General features: G+C 43.8%; 2 protein-coding genes across 2 annotated transcripts; both read right to left on the reverse strand.

The window, feature by feature from the left end:
- Positions 1-203: 203 nt before the first annotated feature.
- Positions 204-4,030, reverse strand: LOC109898526 (RING-box protein 1). Its single transcript, XM_020493513.2, has 5 exons — positions 3,899-4,030; positions 3,142-3,220; positions 2,994-3,064; positions 653-738; positions 204-426 (listed from the first exon to the last, which is right to left on the reverse strand). The coding sequence occupies exons 1-5, from the start codon at positions 3,974-3,976 to the stop codon at positions 414-416; spliced, it is 327 nt and encodes a 108-aa protein (XP_020349102.1). The 5' UTR covers positions 3,977-4,030; the 3' UTR covers positions 204-413.
- Positions 4,031-16,019: 11,989 nt separating this feature from the next.
- LOC109897318 (chondroadherin-like protein) lies at positions 16,020-20,882 on the reverse strand. The gene is made up of 7 exons (XM_031834977.1): positions 20,832-20,882; positions 20,441-20,635; positions 19,872-20,173; positions 19,243-19,747; positions 18,329-19,015; positions 18,007-18,173; positions 16,020-16,341 (listed from the first exon to the last, which is right to left on the reverse strand). Exons 1-7 carry the CDS (start codon positions 20,880-20,882, stop codon positions 16,020-16,022), a joined length of 2,229 nt encoding a protein of 742 aa, XP_031690837.1.
- Positions 20,883-22,513: the final 1,631 nt, after the last annotated feature.

Below are 22,513 nucleotides of genomic sequence, written 5' to 3' on the forward strand. Positions count from 1 at the left end.
AAAAATGTTTAGTTAATTTGGTCTTTCAGCCAATGATCTGTAACTTCCAACACTTTTTAATCTAATCATTAGAAAAATCCCTTATTTTAACCTATTTAACTTGGCAAGTCAGTTAAGAACAAATTCTTATTTACAATGATGGCCTACATGGTATTTCTAAAATTGTATTTCCATGTCTAGTCCTCAATTCCAAATCGAGGCAGTTACACAGAACATTGTTTATTTATAATTTACAACATTGCAAATTCAACTTAAAAAAATACTGTTTTCCAGCGAGCCTAAAACAATGAGATGTGGGGGTGGATGTCCTCAGTATTTGCAATGTACTCAAAGTGGAGTCTATCATATGAAGGAGAAAGCTACAGAAAGCATGAAACTTGCAGAAGCCCAAGTAATGGTCCAGAGTATTGCACCTAGTGTCCATATCTGTAAGAGAGGGAAAGGGAGTGTTAGTTATTAACTGTTTGACATATACAACTCATCTACAATGAATAATGCATTAGCACAAGTAACATGGACACATGGCTGTTGTTTTTAATCATCCATCTATTTCCTCAAAAGGCAAGCATACTGCAGCTCTGATAGATAGCATTTTCACTAGGACCATGGAGTAGTGTTTTGAAAAAGTGTTATGAATCAAATTGACACTCACTTCTGAAACTCCCACTCCCTGTTGTCTAGGGGGCACACCTGCCTAGTCTTCAACCAACGAGAGATACAGTGGAAATGGAATGCATGCTGGGAGAGAAGATATTATTAACATAACAGCAAACCAAGACAACAGTTGTGTTTGAATACACATACTGTATACTACATACTTAATGAGTACATACAATATTAGTTCATTTTTGTAAACGAACGGTATTCTTTCAGTTGAGCGTACTCACGCTTCGCCTGTCTACTCGGAAGTTGATGCAGTTGCTACGCCACCTCTCGCTAGCTTGTTAGCATAACAAATTACTAGCTTGACATTTTACAATTTCATGTGTGTTCGTGAATTCAATCTGGAGTGCCAGAGTGCGCACTGGGTGTTCGAAAAATCAGAGCGTTGTCAGATTGTCCACTCATAAATTCAGAGCTTTTCGCTCTCGGAGCGTGTCACTAGACGCTCTGGCAGAGGAATAGGGTTGAGCCGAGCCTTCTGACCTCACAACGGCAGTCAAGCACACAAACTGATTGGAAAACGGTGGCTAGCTTGTGAGCCATTTCCAGACACAAATGAGAGAACACCTCACTGACCATGTTACTCGGCATAGCAGAGCTGGTTAGGCTGTTTTCATGTTATCCAGGGCGTTGGTGACTAAATGTGCTGCTGGAAACAATTTAATTACGCTTTTTTCCCCCGGACATTTACTGACACTGGCCATATATTCACCAGGTGTTGAGCATTTGTAAATTCATCAGTTATTCTGCGCTCTGGCACACTCAGAGTGCTCTGAAATAGGGGAAGATAGCCAGAATTAACCATGTCCATTGAGAACGCACAATGACTATAACACTTAGCTAAGAATTACGTGAATAATCAAGTCAAACATTGTGTAGTTCGTTAGATTATAGTTAATATACTGCTTGGCAAGATCGATGTATTAGTAGCCAACTAGCTAACATACCATTACATACTGCTGTAATGCTGTGCCTAAGTATAGTGTAGCTAAAAAATTGTCAGCCAACATGTTTTTATTTCACCATTATTTAACCAACTGTGACCTGCCAAGATAAAGCAAAGCAGTGCGACAAAAAACAACAGAGTTACACATGGGATAAACAAAAGTACAGTCAATAACAGAAAAGGTCTATATACAGTGTGTGCAAATGGAGTAAGGAGGTAAGGCAAAAAATAGACCATAGCAGCAAAGTAATTATAAATGAACAAATTAACACTGGAATGATAGATGTGCAAGTAGAAATACTGTTGTGCAAAAGAGCAAAGAAAGTAAATAAAAACAATATGGGGATGAGGTAGGTAGTTGGATTGGCTATTTACAGATCGTTGAGCTGCTCAGATAGCTGATGTTTAAAGTTATTGAGTGAGATATAAAAGTCTCGAACTACAGCAATTTTTGCAATTCATTCCAGTCATTGGCAGCAAAGAACTGTATGGAAAGGCAGCCAAAGGAGATGTTGGCTTTGGGGATGACCAGTAAGATATACCTGCTGGAGCGTGAGCTACAGGTGGGTGTTGTTATCGTGACCAGTGAGCTGAGATAAGGCAGGGCTTTACCTAGCAAAGACTTATAGATTACCCGGAGCCAGTGGGTCTGGTGACAAATATGTAGTGACGGCCAGCCAACGAGAGCAAACAGGTCGCAGTGGTGGGTGGTATATGGGGCTGTGGTGACAAAACGGATGGCACTGTGATAGACTTGCTGAGTAGAGTGTTGGAGGCTATTTTGTAAATGACATCGCAGAAGTCGAGGATCAGTAGGATAGTCAGTTTTACGAGAGTATGTTGGCAGCGTGAGTGAAGGAGGCTTTTTTTTGCGAAATAGGAACTTTTTTGAAAAGTCATGACTTTATTACATTGCTCAACATTTGTAATAATTAATTAAAGCAAGGAATTTGTATATACGCTCTCGGACTTCGGCTGCATATTTTCCTGCCATTTTCTTCAAATCTGAAAACACTGAGGCCACGCCCATTTTCTGAAGAATTGCCTTATGGGCCAAAAAAGCACAGAAAGAGTGTCCACTGCTTGTATAATTTGTATTTTTTGCAAATGTAGTACAACATCCAGGAAATATATCCATACTATGACCAATAAGCATACTACATACTCAATTTATGTCACCAATAGTATGGTTAGTGGGTTAGTATGAGTATTCGAACACAGCTCAAAACATACATTCAAAAATGTGATACTTTTAGGGTAGTTCAATATAGTGCAGATTAGTTTAGATCATGCGGTTGTTCTTTCAATACTCTCAAACTGAACATCACAATCTAACTGATCAGGATGTATGAAAAATATACAAAAGCAAATAAGTCTGACTCACATTGCAGACTCCCCAGGCTACGGTGCACTCCTCTGATGTGGCAGAGGCCTGGTTAGCCTGGCACTCTATGCCTATGGAGGACAAGAGAAATGTGTAACACACACCTTTTATTAACCCAGTAGTCAAATAATGTTAATGGCATACTCACAGAGATCCATAATGTGATTCCTACAGATGGCACAGTTGTCCACCACAATGTCCCAGGCCCAAAGTGCCACTGCATTCCACTGTAAAGAAGAAGAGTCACATGAAATTATGATCATATCACTGGCAGTTAGTATTTGCTTGATATTGATGTTGTTTCAAATATGTATTAAAAAAGGAGCATATTGTTATTCACAATTTATTCATGTTAATCTGGTGTCAGGAGACATTTTGTCATCCAAATCTCTATTGCATTTGATCAGACAAGTTAAGCCTATTTTACTATCCACATTGATCACAAACAATGCCAGGGTGAAAATGTTAGTGTTTGATTCATAATTTTTCACTCATTCAGTGTCAATAAATAGACAACCTCACAAGTGCAACTGGGCCCTGTCATTTTAGCAAGCTAACTAGGAAGCTAACGTTAACTTTAGCCAGTTGAGCAAATTAGCTACTCATTCATTTCGTATAATGCATCTAAAGCTGAACTTAGTAGTGGTTGGCTAGCTACTATTACCACAAAGTGAGATTAGTTAACTGATTAGGTAGCGATCAGCCCTACAAGTGAAACGCAAACTCACTCCCCAAAATTAGATACAGCCAAACAGGGACTGTCTAGTTTCAGCTAGCTCGCGAGCTAGCAAGTTATGCTAACTAATCGCGCGGAGATTGTACCCAAACCCGTATTAACCCTATGATAATATCGAACCTTACAGTATGTCTACAATTTTGCTATGATTTATTTGAAAAATAAATACCTTCTTCACTTCAAAACGTTTCTTGCTTGCTCCACTATTCGTGGCGCTTGGGGTATCAACATCCATCGCTGCCGCCATGTTGACAATCGAACTTTCGTGTGAATAGAGATATTAGAGAAAGACATCCCATTGGTATATGACTAGATGACGGTAACGCCCCACCCAGCAGAATGTCGACCAATCGTGCTGACGTTGTCATACTGCGTCACACAGTTGCTAAATTAATCGTCACGTAATCCCTTCTCAAAATCGGGGTACCGGGAACCTGTGTAGAGCTACGAATTTCCGATCTGAAGATCATGACGTCATGATTTGGCTTTGTATTTTTCCAAGTTCCAGTTGTTTTGAACATGGCATGGGAACTCGGAAAAATAGAGGTCAAATCATGACGTCAGTGATCTTCAGGTCGGAAAATTGGAGCTCTAGAAAGAGGCCCGAGTGGAATTCCGAGTTGAATTACCTTTGAAATAGATTTTTCCCAGTCTGAGTTCATTTTTTCCGAGTTCCCAATTGTTTTAAATGCGCTGAATTCTGTGATTACCGAGTTCCAATTGTTTTGAACGGGGCAAGAGGCCCGAGTTGGAATGCCTTGTTCAAAACAAATGGGAACCAGAAACATCTGATTTGCGACTTCAGTGCGTTCAAGACAACTGGGAACTCGGAAAAAACGAACTCCAACTATGGAAAATCATTCTGAAGGGTCATCCAACTCGGCATTCCAAGTCCCTTTGCAAGATGGTGCCGAGAGAGATGGTCGCCTCGCTTCAGGTTCTTAGAAAACTATGCAGTTATTCGTTTTTTTATGTACTTTTTCTTACATTGTTAGCCCAGAAAATCTAGGGTGTTATTACATACAGCTGGGAAGAACTATTGGATATAAAAGTGATGTCAATTTACCATCATTACAACCAGGAATACGTCATTCCCGAAAAGGATCCTTTGTTCGGGCCTCCACTCTGGACATGCGATCTTATCCCAGAGGCCGACCCAAAACAACGCAGTAGCCGCAGGAGAGGCAAACAGAGCGGCCTACTGGTCAGACTCAGAAGGCCTACTGGTCAGACTCACCAACGTTCAATCTCTAGATAACAAAGTGAATGAAATTAGGGCACGGGTTCTCTGTTCTCTTCTCTGTTTCACAGAAACATGGCTCACTCGGGATATATTGTCAGAGTCAGTACAGCCACCCGGTTCCTTCATGCAATCGCGCCGACAGAAACAAACATATCTCTGGTAAGAAGAAGGGCGGGGGTGTATGCCTTATGATTAACGACTCATGATGTAATTACAACAACATTACAGGAACTCAATTCCTTTTGTTCACCTGACCTATAATTCCTTACAATCAAATGCCCGACTGCATTATCTTCCAAGATAATTCTCTTTGATTATAGTCACAGCCATGTATATCCCCCCCAAGCAGATACCTCGACGGCCCTGAAACAACTTCACTGGACTCTTTGTAAACTGGAAACCATACATCCTGAGGCTGCATTTATTGTAGCTGGGGATTTTAACAAAGCAAACCTAAGATCAATTCTCCCGAAATGATATCAGCATATCGAATGCGCGAGGCAATCAAACAAGCAAAACGTCAGTAAAGAGACAAAGTAGAGTCGTAATTCAACGGCTCAAACACTAGACGTATGTGGCAGGGTCTAAAGTCAATCACGGATTACAAAAAGAAAACTAGCCCCGTTGCGGAAATCGACGTCTTACTCTGTTATGGGATTTTATGAATAATGACTAAATGATGTATACATTTAACGCAGGATTAGAACTAACAGAATTCTATGCTGTTTAATGAAGAATGTTTGTATGTAGGCAAAGAGGAAGTGTTAACAGACAACTTGTGACAACAGTGAAACTAACAACAGGAAAGATGTCTGGTCCCCAACCAGGGTGGGGAGAAATCGTTGGCCTTGCAGTAGATTGTGTAACATGTGGTAGCATATGATAAGCAACATGTATGTGTTGGAATGGAATTTAAAAGCAGCTATGTCATTGTCTGAGAGAAGGAGGGACATTTATGACGAAATGAGAGGTATGATGATGGTGATGCTAGTCGGGCGTGCGGGTGCAGGCAGCGAACGGTTGAAAAGCATGCACTTGGTTTTACTAGCATTTAAGAGCAGGTGGAGGCCACGGAAGGAGTGTTGTATGGCATTGAAGCTCGTTTGGAGGTTAGATAGCACAGTTTCCAAGGAAGGGCCAGAAGTATACAGAATGGTGTCGTCTGCGTAGAGGTGGATCAGGGAATCACCCGCAGCAAGAGCAACATCCTTGATATATACAGAGAAAAGAGTCGGCCCGAGAATTTAACCCTGTGGTACCCCCATAGAGACTGCCAGAGGACCGGACAACATGCCCTCCAATTTGACACACTGAACTCTGTCTGCAAAGTAGTTGGTGAACCAAGCAAGGCAGTCATTTGAAAAACAGAGGCTACTGAGTCTGCCGATAAGAATATGGTGGTTGACAGAGTCGAAAGCCTTGGCCAGGTCGATGAAGACGGCTGCACAGTACTGTCTTTTATCGATGGCGGTTATGATATCGTTTAGTACCTTGAGCGTGGCTGAGGTGCACCCGTGATCGGCTCGGAAACCGGATTGCACAGCGGAGAATGTACAGTGGGATTCGAGATGGTCAGTGATCTGTTTGTTGACTTGGCTTTTGAAGACCGGGCAGGGCAGGATGGATATAGGTCTGTAACAGTTTGGGTCCAGGGTGTCTCCCCCTTTAAAGAGGGGGATGACCGCGGCAGCTTTCCAATCCTTGGGAATCTCAGATGATACGAACGAGAGGTTGAACAGGCTGGTAATAGGGGTTGCGACAATGGCGGCGGACAGTTTCAGAAACAGAGGGTCCAGATTGTCAAGCCCAGCTGATTTGTATGGGTCCAGGTTTTGCAGCTCTTTCAGAACATCTGCTATCTGGATTTGGGTAAAGGAGAAGCTAGGGAGGCTTGGTCGAGTAGCTGCGCGGGGGGGTGGAGCTGTTGGCCGTGGTTGGAGTAGCCAGGAGGAAGGTATGGCCAGCCGTTGAGAAATGCTTGTTGAAGTTTTCGATTATCACGGATTTATCGGTGGTGATCGTGTTACCTAGCCTCAGTGCAGTGGGCAGCTGGGAGGAGGTGCTCTTGTTCTCCATGGACTTTACAGTGTCCCAGAACTTTTGGGAGTTAGAGCTACAGGATGCAAATTTCTGCTTGAAAAAGCTGGCCTTTGCTTTCCTGACTGACTGACTGCGTATATTGGTTCCTGACTTCCCTGAACAGTTGCATATCTGGAGTGAACCAAGGGCTATATCTGTTCTTAGTTCTGCATTTTGACAGTGATGAGGCAATGAGGCAGTGATCGCTGAGATCCTGATTGAAGACAGCAGAGGTGTATTTGGAGGGCAAGTTGGTCAGGATAATGTCTATTAGGGTGCCCATGTTTACAGATTTAGGGTTGTACCTGGTGGGTTCCTTGATGATTTGTGTGAGATTGAGGGCATCTAGCTTAGATTGTAGGTCTGCCGGGGTGTTAAGCATATCCCAGTTTAGGTCACCTAACAGAAGCTAGATGGGGGGCGATCAATTCACAGATGGTATCCAGGGCACAGCTGGGAGCTGAGGGGGGGTCGGTGGCAGGCGGCAACAGTGAGAGACTCATTTCTGGAGAGATTCATTTTTAAAATTAGAAGTTCGAACTGTTTGGGCATAGACCTGGAAAGTATGACAGAACTTTGCAGGCTATCTCTGCAGTAGATTGCAACTCCTCCCCCTTTGGCAGTTCTATCTTGACGGAAAGTGTTATAGTTGGGTATGGAAATCTCAGACTTTTTGGTGGCCTTCCTAAGCCAGGATTCAGACACGGCACGGACATCAGGGTTGGCAGAGTGTGCTAAAGCAGTGAGTAAAACAAACTTAGGGAGGAGGCTTCTGATTTTGACATGCATGAAACCAAGGCTTTTTCGATCACAGAAGTCAACAAATGTGGGTGCCTGGGGACATGCAGGGCCTGGGTTTACCTCCACATCACCCGAGGAACAGAGAAGGAGTAGGATGAGGGTGCGGCTAAAGGCTATCAAAACTGGTCGCCTAGAGCGTTGGGGACAAGGAATAAAAGGAGCAGATTTATGGGCGTGGTAGAATATATTCAGGGCATAATGTGCAGACAAGGGTATGGTGGGGTGCGGGTACAGTGGAGGTAAGCCCAGGCACTGGGTGATGATAAGAGAGGTTGTATCTCTGGACATGCTGGTTATAATGGGTGAGGTCACCGCATGTGTGGGAGGTGGGACAAAGGAGGTATCAGAGGTATGAGGAGTGGAACTTGGGGCTCCATTGTAAACTAAAACAATGACTACAGCTAAGCATTTAACACCATTGTACCCTCCAAACTCGTCATTAACCTCGATACCCTGGGTCTCGACACCGCCCTGTGCAACTGGATCCTGGACTTCCTGACGGGCCGCCCCCAGGTGGTGAAGATAGGAAACAACTTCTCCACCCCGCTGATCCTCAACACTGGGGCCCCACAAGGGTGCATTCTCAGCCCTCTCCTGTACTCCCTGTTCACTCATGACTGCGTGGCCATACACGCTTCCAACTCAATCATCAAGTTTGCAGACGAAACTAGTGGTAAGCCTGATTACCAACAACGACGAGACGGCTTACAGGGAGGAGGTGAGGGCCCTCGGAGTGTGGTGTCAGGAAAATAACCTCTCACTCAACGTCAATAATACAAAGGAGATGATCGTGGACTACAGGAAACAGCAGAGGGAACACCCCCCATCCACATCGACGGGACAGTAGTGGAGAAGGTGGAAAGTTTAAAGTTCCTCGCTGTACACATCACGGACAAACTGAAATGGTCAACCCTGTCATGACTGTCCTGATCAGGTCAGGTTACAGGAGACCACAACCCTACAGATTATCTCTCAACCCCAACAGAGGAGGAGAGATCTAGGGGTCTGAAGATGTGGGGGTTTTATGACACCTCACGCCCCTGGTAAATCTTAGGCCACACAACACACAACAGTGTCCCCTCAATATGGAGAACCACCCTCAGAACATTAAACATGCAATAAAGGGACTTTGGAACAATGGTTTCCGTCAGCCACAATGGTGGTCATGACGATAGATGGAATATGAAAATGTATGTCATTTTTGTTTTGTTATTAAAGGTTAATAGATGACGTTATTACGAAAACATTGTAACGTTAAGAGTTTTCCTAGTATATGTTTGATGTTTATACATTGTACGTTGTGTGGAAAATTTACAAATCAAAGAGAATGTTTTGGTAAAGATGAAATGTGAAGTTAGTTGTCTAAAATTGGATTTGAGTCAAATCTAGACCTTGCCCTTAACTTGGTACGCCCAGAGAATTGCCCTAAAGGCGGTTACGCCCACTTCTGACCCGAGGGTATAAAACCTGTGAGTGAAGAATTAACAGATCAGACCCAAGCTGCAGCCGAGTTCTAAAAAAGTAAACAAACCCAAAACGCAACACAAGTTTGAAGACAAAGAAATCTTTTTCTACCCAAGCTACGGATGAGTAGCTGTGTCTAAGCGGGTGAATTCAAGTCGGACCACCTAGCCTCCACTCCCCATTGAATCGTGGTATCTACACTGTTTAATTCCTACGCTGTGAGCTCTGCGCTACAGAGCTGTCTGTCCTCAGAAGAGCTCTTCCAGAGCAAGGGCGAGGGAACAGACCCCTAAGCCAAAAGGACACTGACATCGTGAGGACAACCAGAGAGTTGCGCCGGAGAAGTGCGTCATTGAGCAGCCTGAACGGTCCACGCGGGGAGTCCACGGAGACCTTCCACACGTAATTACATCATTATATTCTGACCCATAAGAGCGGCAGTTTGGGGCAAGGCTAGGGTTAGAATAAGCATAGCTGACAAATTCACCCAAATGTATATTTCTCTCGTGTACTTTCTTTATCTCTCTCTTTTAAATCCCCATTTTGGGTAACACGTGCCATAGTGTGTTGACCCGTTACACTAAGTTCTAATCAATAGCCTAGAACGTGTTTCTGTGTATGTGTATCTTTTATCATCATTTTAGCTTTCTAGTAAATAAATACTCAACTAAGATTGGTGTGGTACGAACTCATTGGTGAGACCCGGGTCTGTGCAGATTCCCGGATTATGCGACGTTCAGAACGAGACTGTAGAGGTAACTGATTAGTTAGCGGCTGTTGTAAAATCGATATTCTGATATTCTTTGAGTTAATTTGGGAAATAGAAACTCAATAAAACAAATTTTCCCATGGTGCCCCAGGTTAATGAGTTAATAATTGCTTGATTCAGTTAATGAGCAACAGTTGTCACATTAACTGATACAACGTCACGACAACCCACACAGACAGCGTGGTGAAGAAGGCGCAAAAGCAACAGCCCCTCTTCAACCTCAGGAGGCTGAAGAAATGTGGCTTGTCACCTTAAACACTCACAAACTTTTACAGATGCACAATCGAGAGCATCCTGTCGGGCTGTATCATCACCTGGTATGGCAATTACACTGCCCTCAACTGCTAGGCTCTCCAGAGGGTGGTGCGGTCTTGCACAACGCATCACCAGGGGCAAACTATCTGCCCTCCAGGACACCTACACCAGCCGATGTCACAGGAAGGCCAAAAAGATGATAAAGGACAACAACCACCCGAGCCACTGCCTGTTCACCCCGCTATCATCCAGAAGGCGAGGTCAGTACAGGTGCATCAAAGCTGGGACTGAGAGACTGAAAAACAGCTTCTATCTCAAGGCCATCAGACTCTCAAACAGCCATCAGTAAAATAGCGAGGCTGCTGCCGTCATACAGACTCAAATCTCTGACCACTTAAATAAATTGACTTAATAAAGGTATCACTAGTCACTTTAAATAACGGCACTTTAATAACGTTTACATTTCCTACATTACTCATCTCATATGTACAGTATATACTGTATTCTATACCATCTACTGCATCTTGCCTATGCCGCATGCCATCGCTCATCCATATATTTATATGTATATATTCTATTCATCCCTTTACATTTATGTGTATAAGGTAGTTTTTGTGAATTTGTTAGATTACTTGTTAGATATTACTGCATAGTTGGAACTAGAAGCACAAGCATTTCGCTACACTCGCATTAACATCTGCTAACCATGTGTATGTGACCAATAAAAATTTGATTTGAGGAAACTCAGGCATCTTTCTAGAGCTCCAACAGTAATGTCAGTGGTAATCACTGACGTCATGATTTGACCAAGGTTTTTTCCCCCAGAGTTTCCAGTTGTCTTAAAAGCACCAAGAGTTGAGAAACCTGTCTATTTTCCTCGGAAGTACATAATGTCACGATTCCAAAGCTATATGATATTACAGAGAACAAGTGAATTATCTCACATCTAGGAAAATATTTGTAATGTTGTACTTCTTGTTGACGAAATTCATCCTAATGTTTTTTTGTTTTAGCTATCGCCCAATTAGCATCTATTCACTTACTGAATGAGAACTCTCCTTGTCCAACAATCGCCCAGAATGCACCATGCAACCCATTGATGACATTTCCACTAGATAGTTCAGCCACAATGTCATAATTGACTATATCGTAAAAAGTCATGAAAACAGATGATGGCAAATTTTTGGGTGATGATCAAATTAACAGTGAAATGCAGCTATAGATCTGTAATTCTCATTTGAAAACAAGTCTAAGAAGCGGTAGATCATCAGATAGAACAATGAGCCAGATATTTCACCAGATACCAGGTACAAATGTGAAGCAACCGGTTGACATTTCCACTCACTAGCAAATGTGATGATGAGAGGAAGCCTAGTGGCCTGCAGTGGGAGAAGATGGTGCGACATAGATTTTGGCCAAAATTCTTAGAATTTTCTCATAGATTAAACATTTGATCTCAATACAGTTTTTTGTATAGAAAACTAGAATATGTTACAAACAGAGTGGACTACATTTTGTAGACTTTACTTTGCCAAAGTTTCAAAAACATTGTGTTATTCCGAAGGAGTGCAAAGGCGAATTGAGTTGTTTCACACACACACTTCACAGAGTAGGTGTTCCTTAACGGAAATATGCAAATACATGCTAAAATTTGCCCTCTATGGGCTTTGCCCATCATGTTGCTTGTTCTGCCCTCTATGATTAATTTGCTCCCATTGTAAACACCAAGCAGTGGTCTATCTTGAGTAGATCTGTTCTATGTGTGTTATTTCTATGCTTTCCATTCTTATGTTTTGTTTTTGCATCTTTTACTTTTGTACACCAGCTTCAAACAGCTGAAAATACAATATTTGAATTTTAGGAACCAAGAAATTGCGGGGCGATTTCTTTTCTTATTGCACCTTTAAGAAGATACATTTTAGAAATAGGTGGGGGTTTAAAATCTTACTTACAAGCCCTTAACCAACAATGTTTTAAGAAGTTGAGAAAAAAAAGTGTTCAGTAAAAAACAGATAAGTAAAAAAATTGAAAATAAAAGTAACAAAAAATTAAACAGCAGCAGTAAAATAACAATAGCGAGGCTATACAGGGGGTACCGGTACAGAGTCAATGTGCAGGGGCACCGGTTAGTCGAGTTAATATGTACAAAGTGTTAAAGTGACTATGCATAAATAATTTACCTACCTCATCCTCATACTGTTTTTATTTATTTACTTTTCTGCTCTTTTGCACACCAGTATTTCTACCTGCACATGACCATCTGATCATTTATCACTCCAGTGTTAATCTGCTAAATTGTAATTATTCGCCTACCTCCTCATGCCTTTTGCACACAACGTATATAGACTCTTTTTTTAATAAAAAAAAAATATTAAAAAAATTCTACTGTGTTATTGACTTGTTTCTTGTTTACTCCATGTGTAACTCTGTGTTGCTGTCTGTTCACACTGCTATGCTTTATCTTGGCCAGGTCACAGTTGTAAATGAGAACTTGTTCTCAACTAGCCTACCTGGTTAAATGAAGGTGAAAATAAATAAATAAATAATAATAATAATAAACAGACTTGCAGCAGCGTAAAAGAGGGGTCTGGGTAGCCCTTTGATTAGCTGTTCAGGAGTATTATGGCTTGGGGGTTGAAGCTGTTAAGAAGCCTTTTGGACCTAGACTTGGTGCTCCGGTACCGCTTGCCATGCGTTAGCAGAGAGAACAGTCCATGACTAGGGTGGCTGGAGTCTTTGACAATTTTTAGGGCTTTCTCTGACACCGCCTGGTATAGAGATCCTGGATGGCATGAAGCTTGGCCCCGGGGATGTACTGGGCCCGTACGCACTACCCTCTGTAGTGCCTTGCAGTCGGAGGCCGAGCAGTTGCCATACCAGGCAGTGATGCAACCATGCTCTCGATGGTGCGGCTGTAGAACCTTTTGAAGATCTGAGGACCCATACCAAATCTTTTCAGTCTCCTGAGGGGGAATAGGCTTTGCCGTGCCCTCTTTACGACTGTCTTAGTGTGTTTGTACCATGATAGTTTGTTGGTGACGTATTGTGCGCCACCCTATGGGACTCTCAATCACAGCTTCCCAGTTGTCTTAAATGCACTAAAGTCGGAAGTAGGAGATTTCCGAGTTCCCAGTTGTTTTGAACGCAGCATACAATTCCAATGGACTTTCCCATCTCGTCAAAAGTATCTCTTAACAGTGACCAGGGTTCTGTCCATGCAGGCCCACTCTCTGAGAAGATTAGTATCAGCAAAAGAGAAAAGGTAAAAAGTCAGGTTCTACCAAGATTTGATTCAGATCGCTGGATTCAGAGTGCTGGAGTCCAGAGTGCTAACCCTTACACCATAGGCCTGTTCTGGCACCTGGTGGCAGTCAATGAGCTCTGCAAACAGAGATAGTGCCAGTGCAAATAGAGATAGTGCCAGAGCACTAATGCGATTGCACCTGGGATGTGATGATACCTTTACCACAAGACAGCACCACTGACTGGCACATACATGTATTGCATGGAGCTGCATTACCCAGAATTGTTATGTAGAGGATCAGATAAAGCATGCAATGGACCAATCCTTGCACACCTCTGTCAGGAACATGAAAATCAAACAAAACTGTTAGAAACTGATTTAGTGTTGTAGGAGATTTAATGAGCAAGAAGCCATTGTGCATCAATTTACATGCATCTAAGGGTTATGTAACAGCTGAAAATGCAACAACCTTATGTCACATATATTCAGCCTTGTTCTTCATTTGCACAAAGGGTATACAGTGGGGAGAACAAGTATTTGATACACTGCCGATTTTGCAGGCTTTCCTACTTACAAAGCATGTAGAGGTCTGTAATTTTTTTATCATAGGTACACTTCAACTGTAAAACAAAAATCCAGAAAATCACATTGTATGATTTTTAAGTAATTAATTAGCATTTTATTGCATGACATAAGTATTAGATCACCTACCAACCAGTAAGAATTCCGGCTCTCACAGACCTCTTAGTTTTTCTTTAAGAAGCCCTCCTGTTCTCCACTCATTAACAATATTAAATGCACCTGTTTGAACTCGTTACCTGTATAAAAGACAACTGTCCACACACTCAATCAAACAGACTCCAACCTCTCCACAATGGCCAAGACCAGAGAGCTGTGTAAGGACATCAGGGATAACATTGTAGACCTGCACAAGGCTGGGATGGGCTACTAGACAATAGGCAAGCAGCTTGGTGAGAAGGCAACAACTGTTGGCGCAATTATTAGAAAATTGAAGAAGATCAAGATGACGGTCAATCACCCTCGGTCTGGGGATCCATGCAAGATCTCACCTCGTGGGGCATCAATGATCATGAGGAAGGTGAGCGATCAGTCCAGAACTACACGGTAGGACCTGGTCAATGACCTGAAGAGAGCTGGGACCACAGTCTCAAAGAAAACCATTAGTAACAGACTACGCCATCATGGATTAAAATCCTGCAGCGCACACAAGGTCTCCCTGCTCAAGCCAGCGCATGTCCAGGCCCGTCAGAAGTTTGCCAATGACCATCTGGATGATCCAGAGGAGGAATGGGAGAAGGTCATGTGGTCTGATGAGACAAAAATAGAGCTTTTTGGTCTAAACTCCACTCGCCGTGTTTGGAGGAAGAAGAAGGATGAGTACAACCCCAAGAACACCATCCCAACTGTGAAGCATGAAGGTGGAAACATCATTCTTTGGGGATGTTTTTCTGCAAAGGGGACATGACGACTGCGCCGTATTGAGGGGAGGATGGATGGAGCCATGTAATGCGAGATCTTGGCCAACAACCTCCTTCCCTCAGTAAGAGCATTGAAGATGGGTCGTGGCTGGGTCTTCCAGCATGACAACCACCCGAAACACACAGCCAGGGCAACTAAGGAGTGGCTCCGTAAGAAGCATCTCAAGGTCCTGGAGTGGTCTAGCCAGTCTCCAGACCTGAACCCAATAGAAAATCTTTGGAGGGAGCTGAAAGTCCGTATTGCCCAGCGACAGCCCCAAAACCTGAAGGATCTGGAGAAGGTCTGTATGGAGGAGTGGGCCAAAATCCCTGCTGCAGTGTGTGCAAACCTGGTCAAGAACTACAGGAAACGTATGATCTCTGTAATTGCAAACAAAGGTTTCTGTACCAAATATTAAGTTCTGCTTTTCTGATGTATCAAATACTTATGTCATGCAATAAAATGCAAATTAATTACTTAAAAATCATACAATGTGATTTTCTGGATTTTTGTTTTAGATTCCGTCTCTCACAGTTGACGTGTACCTATGATAAAAATTACAGACCTCTACATGCTTTGTAAGTAGGAAAACCTGCAAAATCGGCAGTGTATCAAATACTTGTTCTCCCCACTGTATATGAAATATATATGAATAGTAATAGAAAAGTTGGTTGAACTAGAGCAGAAAAATCTTATTGCGTCACGTGACACTTGGTGGATATATATGGTACTGCAAATAGGGCTTTGGGTCTCTTGAATCCCGACTCTTCCGAAACCCTGACTTCATAAGATTCTAAAATAGACAGTAAATCAATCAGAAAATGAACTTGCAGTCTCAAAAATTAAATTTTAAAAACACATTTCTGCATGCTCAAATTACATTCAGTGATTTAAGATGAAATAGCACTTGTCCGTTTGGTGCATATAGAGTTCTGCCCAAACGGACTTACAGCCATTTACATCACTGATTTCCTACTTTTTATAAGTCTTCTTGTTTTTTGGGATGCTGGTGCCTTAGGGTTCTTCAGAGGCTTGGCTTTGGGCTTGGTTGGCATGGGTTTAGCCTTTCCTGGCTTGGCTTTTGCCATGGTCACCTTGAGGAGAGTGGGTTTGGGATTTATTGATTTTGTGTCCTTGAATCCTTTGAGGGTCTTGCCAGGAGAAGCACTCTCCCCTGGACAGCTCTTAAAGACATGGACATCCCTCACACTTTGGCCCCGGAACTCAGGAGGGTGACCACAGGTGGCTGTCATCTTCAGACTCACATTCTCCATCCACCTGAGCAGAGAGAGGGGACGCAAAGTAGTTAGAGCCTGATGGTTAGCAGAGTTAAATAATTTGTGTATACCTATAGTATAGACAACTATAGTCCCTTTGCCCAAGAACGCAAGGTAACCTGTCTAAATTACCATCGCCTGTAGCACTCTTGCTTTGAAAAGCTGGTCATGGTTCACATCAACACCATCATCCCAGACACCCTGGACCAACTCTAATTTGCATACTGCCCCAACAGATCCACAGATGACGCAATCTCTATTGCACTCCACACTTCCGTCTCCCACCTGGACCAGAGGAACACCTATGTGAGAATGCTGTTGATCGACTACAGCTCAGAGTTCAACACCATAGTGCCCTCCAAGCTCATAACTAAGCTCAGGACCCTGGGACTGAACACCTACCTCTGCAACTGGATACCTGATGGGCCGCCCCCAGGTGGTGAGGATAGGCAACAACACATTCAACACACTGACCCTCAACACAGGGGCTCCTCAGGGGTGAGTGCTTAGTCCCCTCCTGTACTCCCTGTTCACCCATGACTGCGTGGCTGCACACGACTCCAACACCATCATCAAGTTTGCTGACGACACAATGGTGGTTGGCCTGATCACCGACAACGATGAGACAGCCTATAAGGAGGAGGTCAGAGACCTAGCAGTGTGGTGCCAGGACAACAACCTCTCCCTCAATGTGAGCAAGACAAAAGAGCTGGTCGTGGACTACAAGAAAAGGAGGGCCGAGCACACGCCCATCCACTTTGACCGGGGTGTAGTGGAGTGGGTTGAGAGCTTCAAGTTCCTCGGTGTCCACATCACTAAGGAATTAACATGGTCCACTCACACCAACACAGTTGTGACGAAGGGACGACCATGCCTCTTCCCCATGGACCCTCAGATCCTCAAAAGGTTCTAAAGCTGCACCATTGAGAGCATCTTGACTGGCTGCATCATCGATTGCTATGCAACTGCTTGGAATCTGACTGCAAGGCACCACATTTTCTAAATTTATCAGACATTTTAAAATGTAGATGTTCCAAAGGCATGCATCAGACGCTTATATGCAGCTTGTATGCATGGAGGCCTGGAGATGCTAAACGTGTTTATGTTAATTAACAGTAAATCACAGTGAGAGCGACAGTCTTTTGCTTGACAATAACCGGCTGACAACCCCCAAGCAATAAGACTGCTAAACAAGACTGCTAAATAGCTAATCAAATCGCTACTACCAGCATTTACCCTTTTTTGCACCAACTCTCTTGAACTGACTCTATGGACACACATTAATGGACACACATTGGACACACATTAAAATACCACTTACGCTGCTGCTACCCCTACCTATATGTACATAGCTACCTCAATTACCTTGTTCGACTCGGTAGTGGTTCTCCCTGTATATAACCATGTTACTTTTATTTGTTATTGCTATTTGTTAGTCACTGTGTATTTTTTCTTTGTGTCACTATTTCTATTTAAAAATATAGATATTTTTTTACTTAACTCTGCAATGTTGGAGAAGGACACGTAAGTAAGCATTTCACTGTTAATCTACACCTGATGTTTATGAAGCATGTGACAAATAAAATGTTGATTTCATTTATGTGCATGACTCCCTTGCACAGCAGCATCCACAAACGGGTCATTCACAAAGCAGTGGACTACTGACCTGCGGAGTGGCAGCAGGGTGCAATCACATAGCAGGGGGTTGTGGGCCAGGTTGATGACCTCCAGCCCAGTGAGTTGGCTCAGGTCAGGCAGCTCCTCCAGCTGGTTCCCCCCCAGAGACAGAGTAGTCAGCCCAGAGCCCAGCCCCACCAGGGAGTCTCTGGACATCTATAGAGGGAATAGAAGCAAACACTCAGAAAGTGAATTCTTCATAGAAATGAATGGCCAGTTTTTCATTGATAACTTGAAATGGTATTGACTCCAATTCTGCAGATAATTTATCAAAGCAAACCTGGCAAAATACATCTCTTTATCTCTCTTACCTTCTCCAGACCCATGTCATCCATATACAGCTGCCTTAGGCTCTTGGACACAGGAAGGAATGCCTTTGGTCCGACCCAACGAATGGAATTTCCAGAGAGGCAGAGCTCGGTCAGACTGGAAGCCTTGGACAGCCCGTCGGTAGGCACCTCAGCAAGCTGATTGGACCCCAGATGAAGAGTATCTAGGTGGGCGGAGTTGAGAGCGCCGGGGGCTATAGTGGATATGGTGTTATTGGTCAGGTAGAGTCCTCTCAACTTGGGGACTGAGGAGAGCTGGCCTGTCCGCTCCAGCTTACCGATAGTGTTCCGCTCCAGGTGGAGCACAAGCAGGCTGGGCAGGGGGGCCAGGGCAGCCCCAGGGAACATGGCCAGCTGGTTCCCTTCCAGGTGGAGGTAGGTGAGCTCAGGGGCCCCAATGAAAGTCTCTGAGCCCAGGGAGGTGAGGTCATTGTCAGACAGGTAGAGGTAGACCAGGCCCTTCATGCCCCGGAAGGAACCGCCTTCGATCTCACGGACCTTGCAGTGCTCCAGATGCAGAGAGACCACCTGGTCTGTACCGGGGAAACTGTTGCTAGGGACGTAATGGAAGTGGTTGCTGCGCAGGTCCAGGAGCTGGGAATTAGAGGGGAAGCCGTAGGGGACTTTGGTGTGACCACGGTTCTCACATGTGGCGTGCTGAGCCTTCACCTAAGCAGGGGACAGAGAGAGGGAGATGGGTTCAGAGGGATATTTCCAAACAAGAATTGGAGAGCAGTTTTTATATGGATGACTGAATTATCAGCCCAATTCTTCTCTGAGTAAGATGGCAAGTGTGCTGTCATGGCAGCAAGTTTGAACATTATTTGTGGCACAACATTGCACCATCGCTCAGCACCCCATACACCATCTCAGTATTAACAACAAGAGCAACTCACATCGCAGTCACAGTTATCAGGGCACTTGATCTTCTTCTTAGGCTTGGCTGTGGGCAGTGCACGCTCCCTGGTCTCCTCCTGCTCTTCAAACTCCTCCTTTATCATGTCCTCCCTGCTCCGGCACCGCAGCTCCATAGGCCCCACTCCCTCCAGGGGCTCGTCAGAGAGGTGAGGGGGACCCGCGCAGACCCCCATCAACTTCACCTTCCCTTTCTTGGCCCACTCCTTCAGGGGCCTCAGGTAGCAGTTACAGTGGATGGGGTTTCCTGTTAGGTTGAGGCGGGCTAGCTCCATGGGGCCAGAGAGGGGCTCCAGGTAGCGCAGCTGGTTGTGGCTGAGGTCCAGGTGGGAGAGGAGGGGGGCCTGGGACATGGCTGTGTCTGAGAGGTCCTGTAGGGACATGTGGTCCAGGTAGAGGTGGGTGAGCTTCGGCATGGAGACAGTATCCTCACCCAGGTAGGTCATGGGGTTGTAGCTCAGGTCCAGGCGGGTGACTTGAGCCAGTCTTAAATAAAGGAGACAAAATGGACAGAGCATAAAAAGGTCAAGTGTCATCAAGCTTAAATACTATTGGACCAGGACACTATTGCACAATAGTGTCAGACAACTGCACAGAAAATGTTTCCCACCGGGTCATAGTCTGTGTGGGGAAGAATTGCAGCTCATTGTGGTTGAGGCTGAGGCGTGTGAGGGTGAAGAGGCCAGCGAAGGCCTCCATGGCCAGGTTGTTGAGGGAGTTGTGACTGAGACGCAGCCACTTGATGTTGTGCAGGCCCCGGAAGGCCATGTTGGGGATGTAGACCAGCTGGTTATGTGTGAGGGACAGCATGTTGAGGAAGCCCAGCTGAGTGAAGGCCCCTGGCTGGATCTCCTCAACACGGTTATGGTCCAACGTCAGCTGCTTTAGGGATGACAGGCCGTCAAAAGACTCCTGATGGATTGGGAGAGAGCGAAAGTCAGGAAACAGGCATGATGCAGGTGACATTAAACGTCCCAGAAAAGTTGGTGGATGGGAGTATGGCCTTTGTGCAAGAAGTGACAGCTACGTGTACAACATAACTTGCACCTGAAAGGTACCATGTAGGTATCAATGTTACTAGATGATACTACGTCAATCTGATCTGGTGCTTCCCTCACCAAAACTGACATTTATTTGTTTACCCCATGTCCCCGGTGACTGTGCCAGCCGCTACCTCACCTGGTAAAGGATCTCGATGTTGTTGTTGGCCAGGTTGAGGGAGACCAGACGGCCCAGGGTGCGGAAGGCCCCCTCACGCACCACTCTGATGTTACACCGCTGCAGGGTGAGGTGCGTGAGGTGCGGGATGTGCAGGAACGCATGGGTCGGCAGCACCTGGATATCGTTTTTACTCAGGTCCAGTTTCACTGTAATCTGAGGGAAAGGAAATAGGAATGAAAAATTGAAAAAGTAGGGGAGGTTTAAATATGGAAAAGGAAAAAATAAAATGTATGGGTGGATGAATAGCAAAATTACAGCACTGCATACATGCCACAAATGAAGGTTTAAACCATATCAAATAACTTGTAAAACATCCATCATTGATCTTTTTGATTCATTGGCATCTCACCTCATCTATCGTGGGGGGAACCTGAGTCAGATTCTTGCCGATACAGGCCATGGTGAGTTTGGAGTTGTCGCAGATGCAGAACTTTGGGCACTTTCCCGCTTGAGCTGGTAAAAGTATGACCAAGAGCATCAAAACCGCAACTAGCCACCTAGAGAGGCAATCCGCAAAGGAACACATCTGTGGGGTTTTTGGGAAAAGATATCGAACACAAACGGGATTTGACTGTAGGCCTAACGTAATGATAGTTATGCATATCACGCACGAACGGCTCTCAAAATACTAATTCTCACCCAAACTTTTTACAGTCTCACAACGTTGAATATATATTGTAAATACAGTGAAATAGTACAATAGACTTCTTCTTATAGCAACAATGGAACAAAAACATTCAAAGGCATGGAGAATCCAGTCTCCAACTTGGAAACCTTAGGCTTTCCCTCTGGACTCAAAGAATCACTTTTCCAATGCCAGGAGGATTGTATGTATTTATTTAACGCATATTTTAAAGACTTAAAAGTTTAGTTATCAAATCTAAAAATACGAATCTGGTTGTTATTCAGCAGCATTCTATAACATTTGCTATTTGATAAATATTGTAACTTTTTAGAATGTTCCTATTGTACATTTAAGATTATAAACATACCTTCATGGTTGAATTTGTCAAATTTGACATCCAATGCTTTTAGTATGTAGCCTTCCCAGATAGCTTTATAAAGTTTCCTACTCAAGGAAAAGTGTAGGTCTGTATATCATTTTTCCACTGTGGAGGAGCTGCGCGCAAAGGAGAATATGAGCGCCAAGGGGTTCACGTACATACTAGACTTTTACATTGCTAGAATGACTGAGCACTTGCAACAGTTAGGGTCTCACAAACACTGCTTTGATAAATTCTTTCGTCGTGACTCCCGGCCCCTGCGAAACCTAACCTCAAATGAACACCTTGGCAATACATTTTCTGACAGATTAGTTCCAAGGTAGCCAACTGTCCCACTGGGCATAGACGTCAATTCAATGTATATTCCAAGTTGGTTAAACAACATTGATTCAACCATTGTGCGCGTCCTACATAATAGGACCTACATAAAAGGAAATTAGAACATTAATTTAACGCCAAACCTGCCAGGGTTATTCCTAAGTATGTGAATTACTCTATAAATTGACAGTTTTTTTTACGTGTAGCTTTTAAGATCAGGGGAAGGGTTAGCTAAAATGGTTCAGGTTAGGGTTAAGTAGTTACAAAGTAGATAAAGAGTAGTAAGTAGTTGAAGTTGCTAATTAGCTAAAATTGTCCGCAATGATTTTCAAAACTTTTGGGTTGCTAGACGTTCGGGATATACGCCCACCCATCCACCCACACCGACCAACCACCCTACTTTTGTTTTTGTAACCATACCAAACGTTAACATATACTACGTTTAGTGTTCCGGATTTCCATTTACTATTTTACATCTAGTCTATGAGACCAGGCTGGCTACCAATCTCACATCCAGTAAACTACGCACTACCCTAAGGTTACGCGAGTGCAAACTCACTGAATAATAATGGAAAACAAATCAATAAATAAAATGAAATGTATTTCCCCGTAGTTAAACTATAAATGGCTATATCACATGGTACCTAAAAAGCCCCTTCAATAAAAGTTCTGACAGGTGCTCACAAAGAAGGGCTGTTTTTCTATGCTT

The sequence above is a fragment of the Oncorhynchus kisutch genome, linkage group LG10 (genome assembly GCF_002021735.2).
Source record: "Oncorhynchus kisutch isolate 150728-3 linkage group LG10, Okis_V2, whole genome shotgun sequence".
In the NCBI taxonomy this organism is placed as follows: domain Eukaryota; kingdom Metazoa; phylum Chordata; class Actinopteri; order Salmoniformes; family Salmonidae; genus Oncorhynchus; species Oncorhynchus kisutch.

Coding starts and splice junctions, on each gene's coding strand:
- LOC109897318 (XM_031834977.1), bottom strand. CDS start 20,882: ATGGCCTGTATCGGCAAGAATCTGACTCAGGTTCCCCCCACGATAGAT. Junction 19,016..19,242: donor CTGATAACTGTGACTGCGAT/GTGAGTTGCTCT, acceptor TCCCCTGCTTAG/GTGAAGGCTCAGCACGCCAC. Junction 18,174..18,328: donor ATGACATGGGTCTGGAGAAG/GTAAGAGAGATA, acceptor TTCCCTCTATAG/ATGTCCAGAGACTCCCTGGT.
- LOC109898526 (XM_020493513.2), bottom strand. CDS start 3,976: ATGGCGGCAGCGATGGATGTTGATACCCCAAGCGCCACGAATAGTGGA. Junction 3,065..3,141: donor GAATCACATTATGGATCTCT/GTGAGTATGCCA, acceptor TGTCCTCCATAG/GCATAGAGTGCCAGGCTAAC. Junction 739..2,993: donor TAGCCTGGGGAGTCTGCAAT/GTGAGTCAGACT, acceptor CTTCTCTCCCAG/CATGCATTCCATTTCCACTG.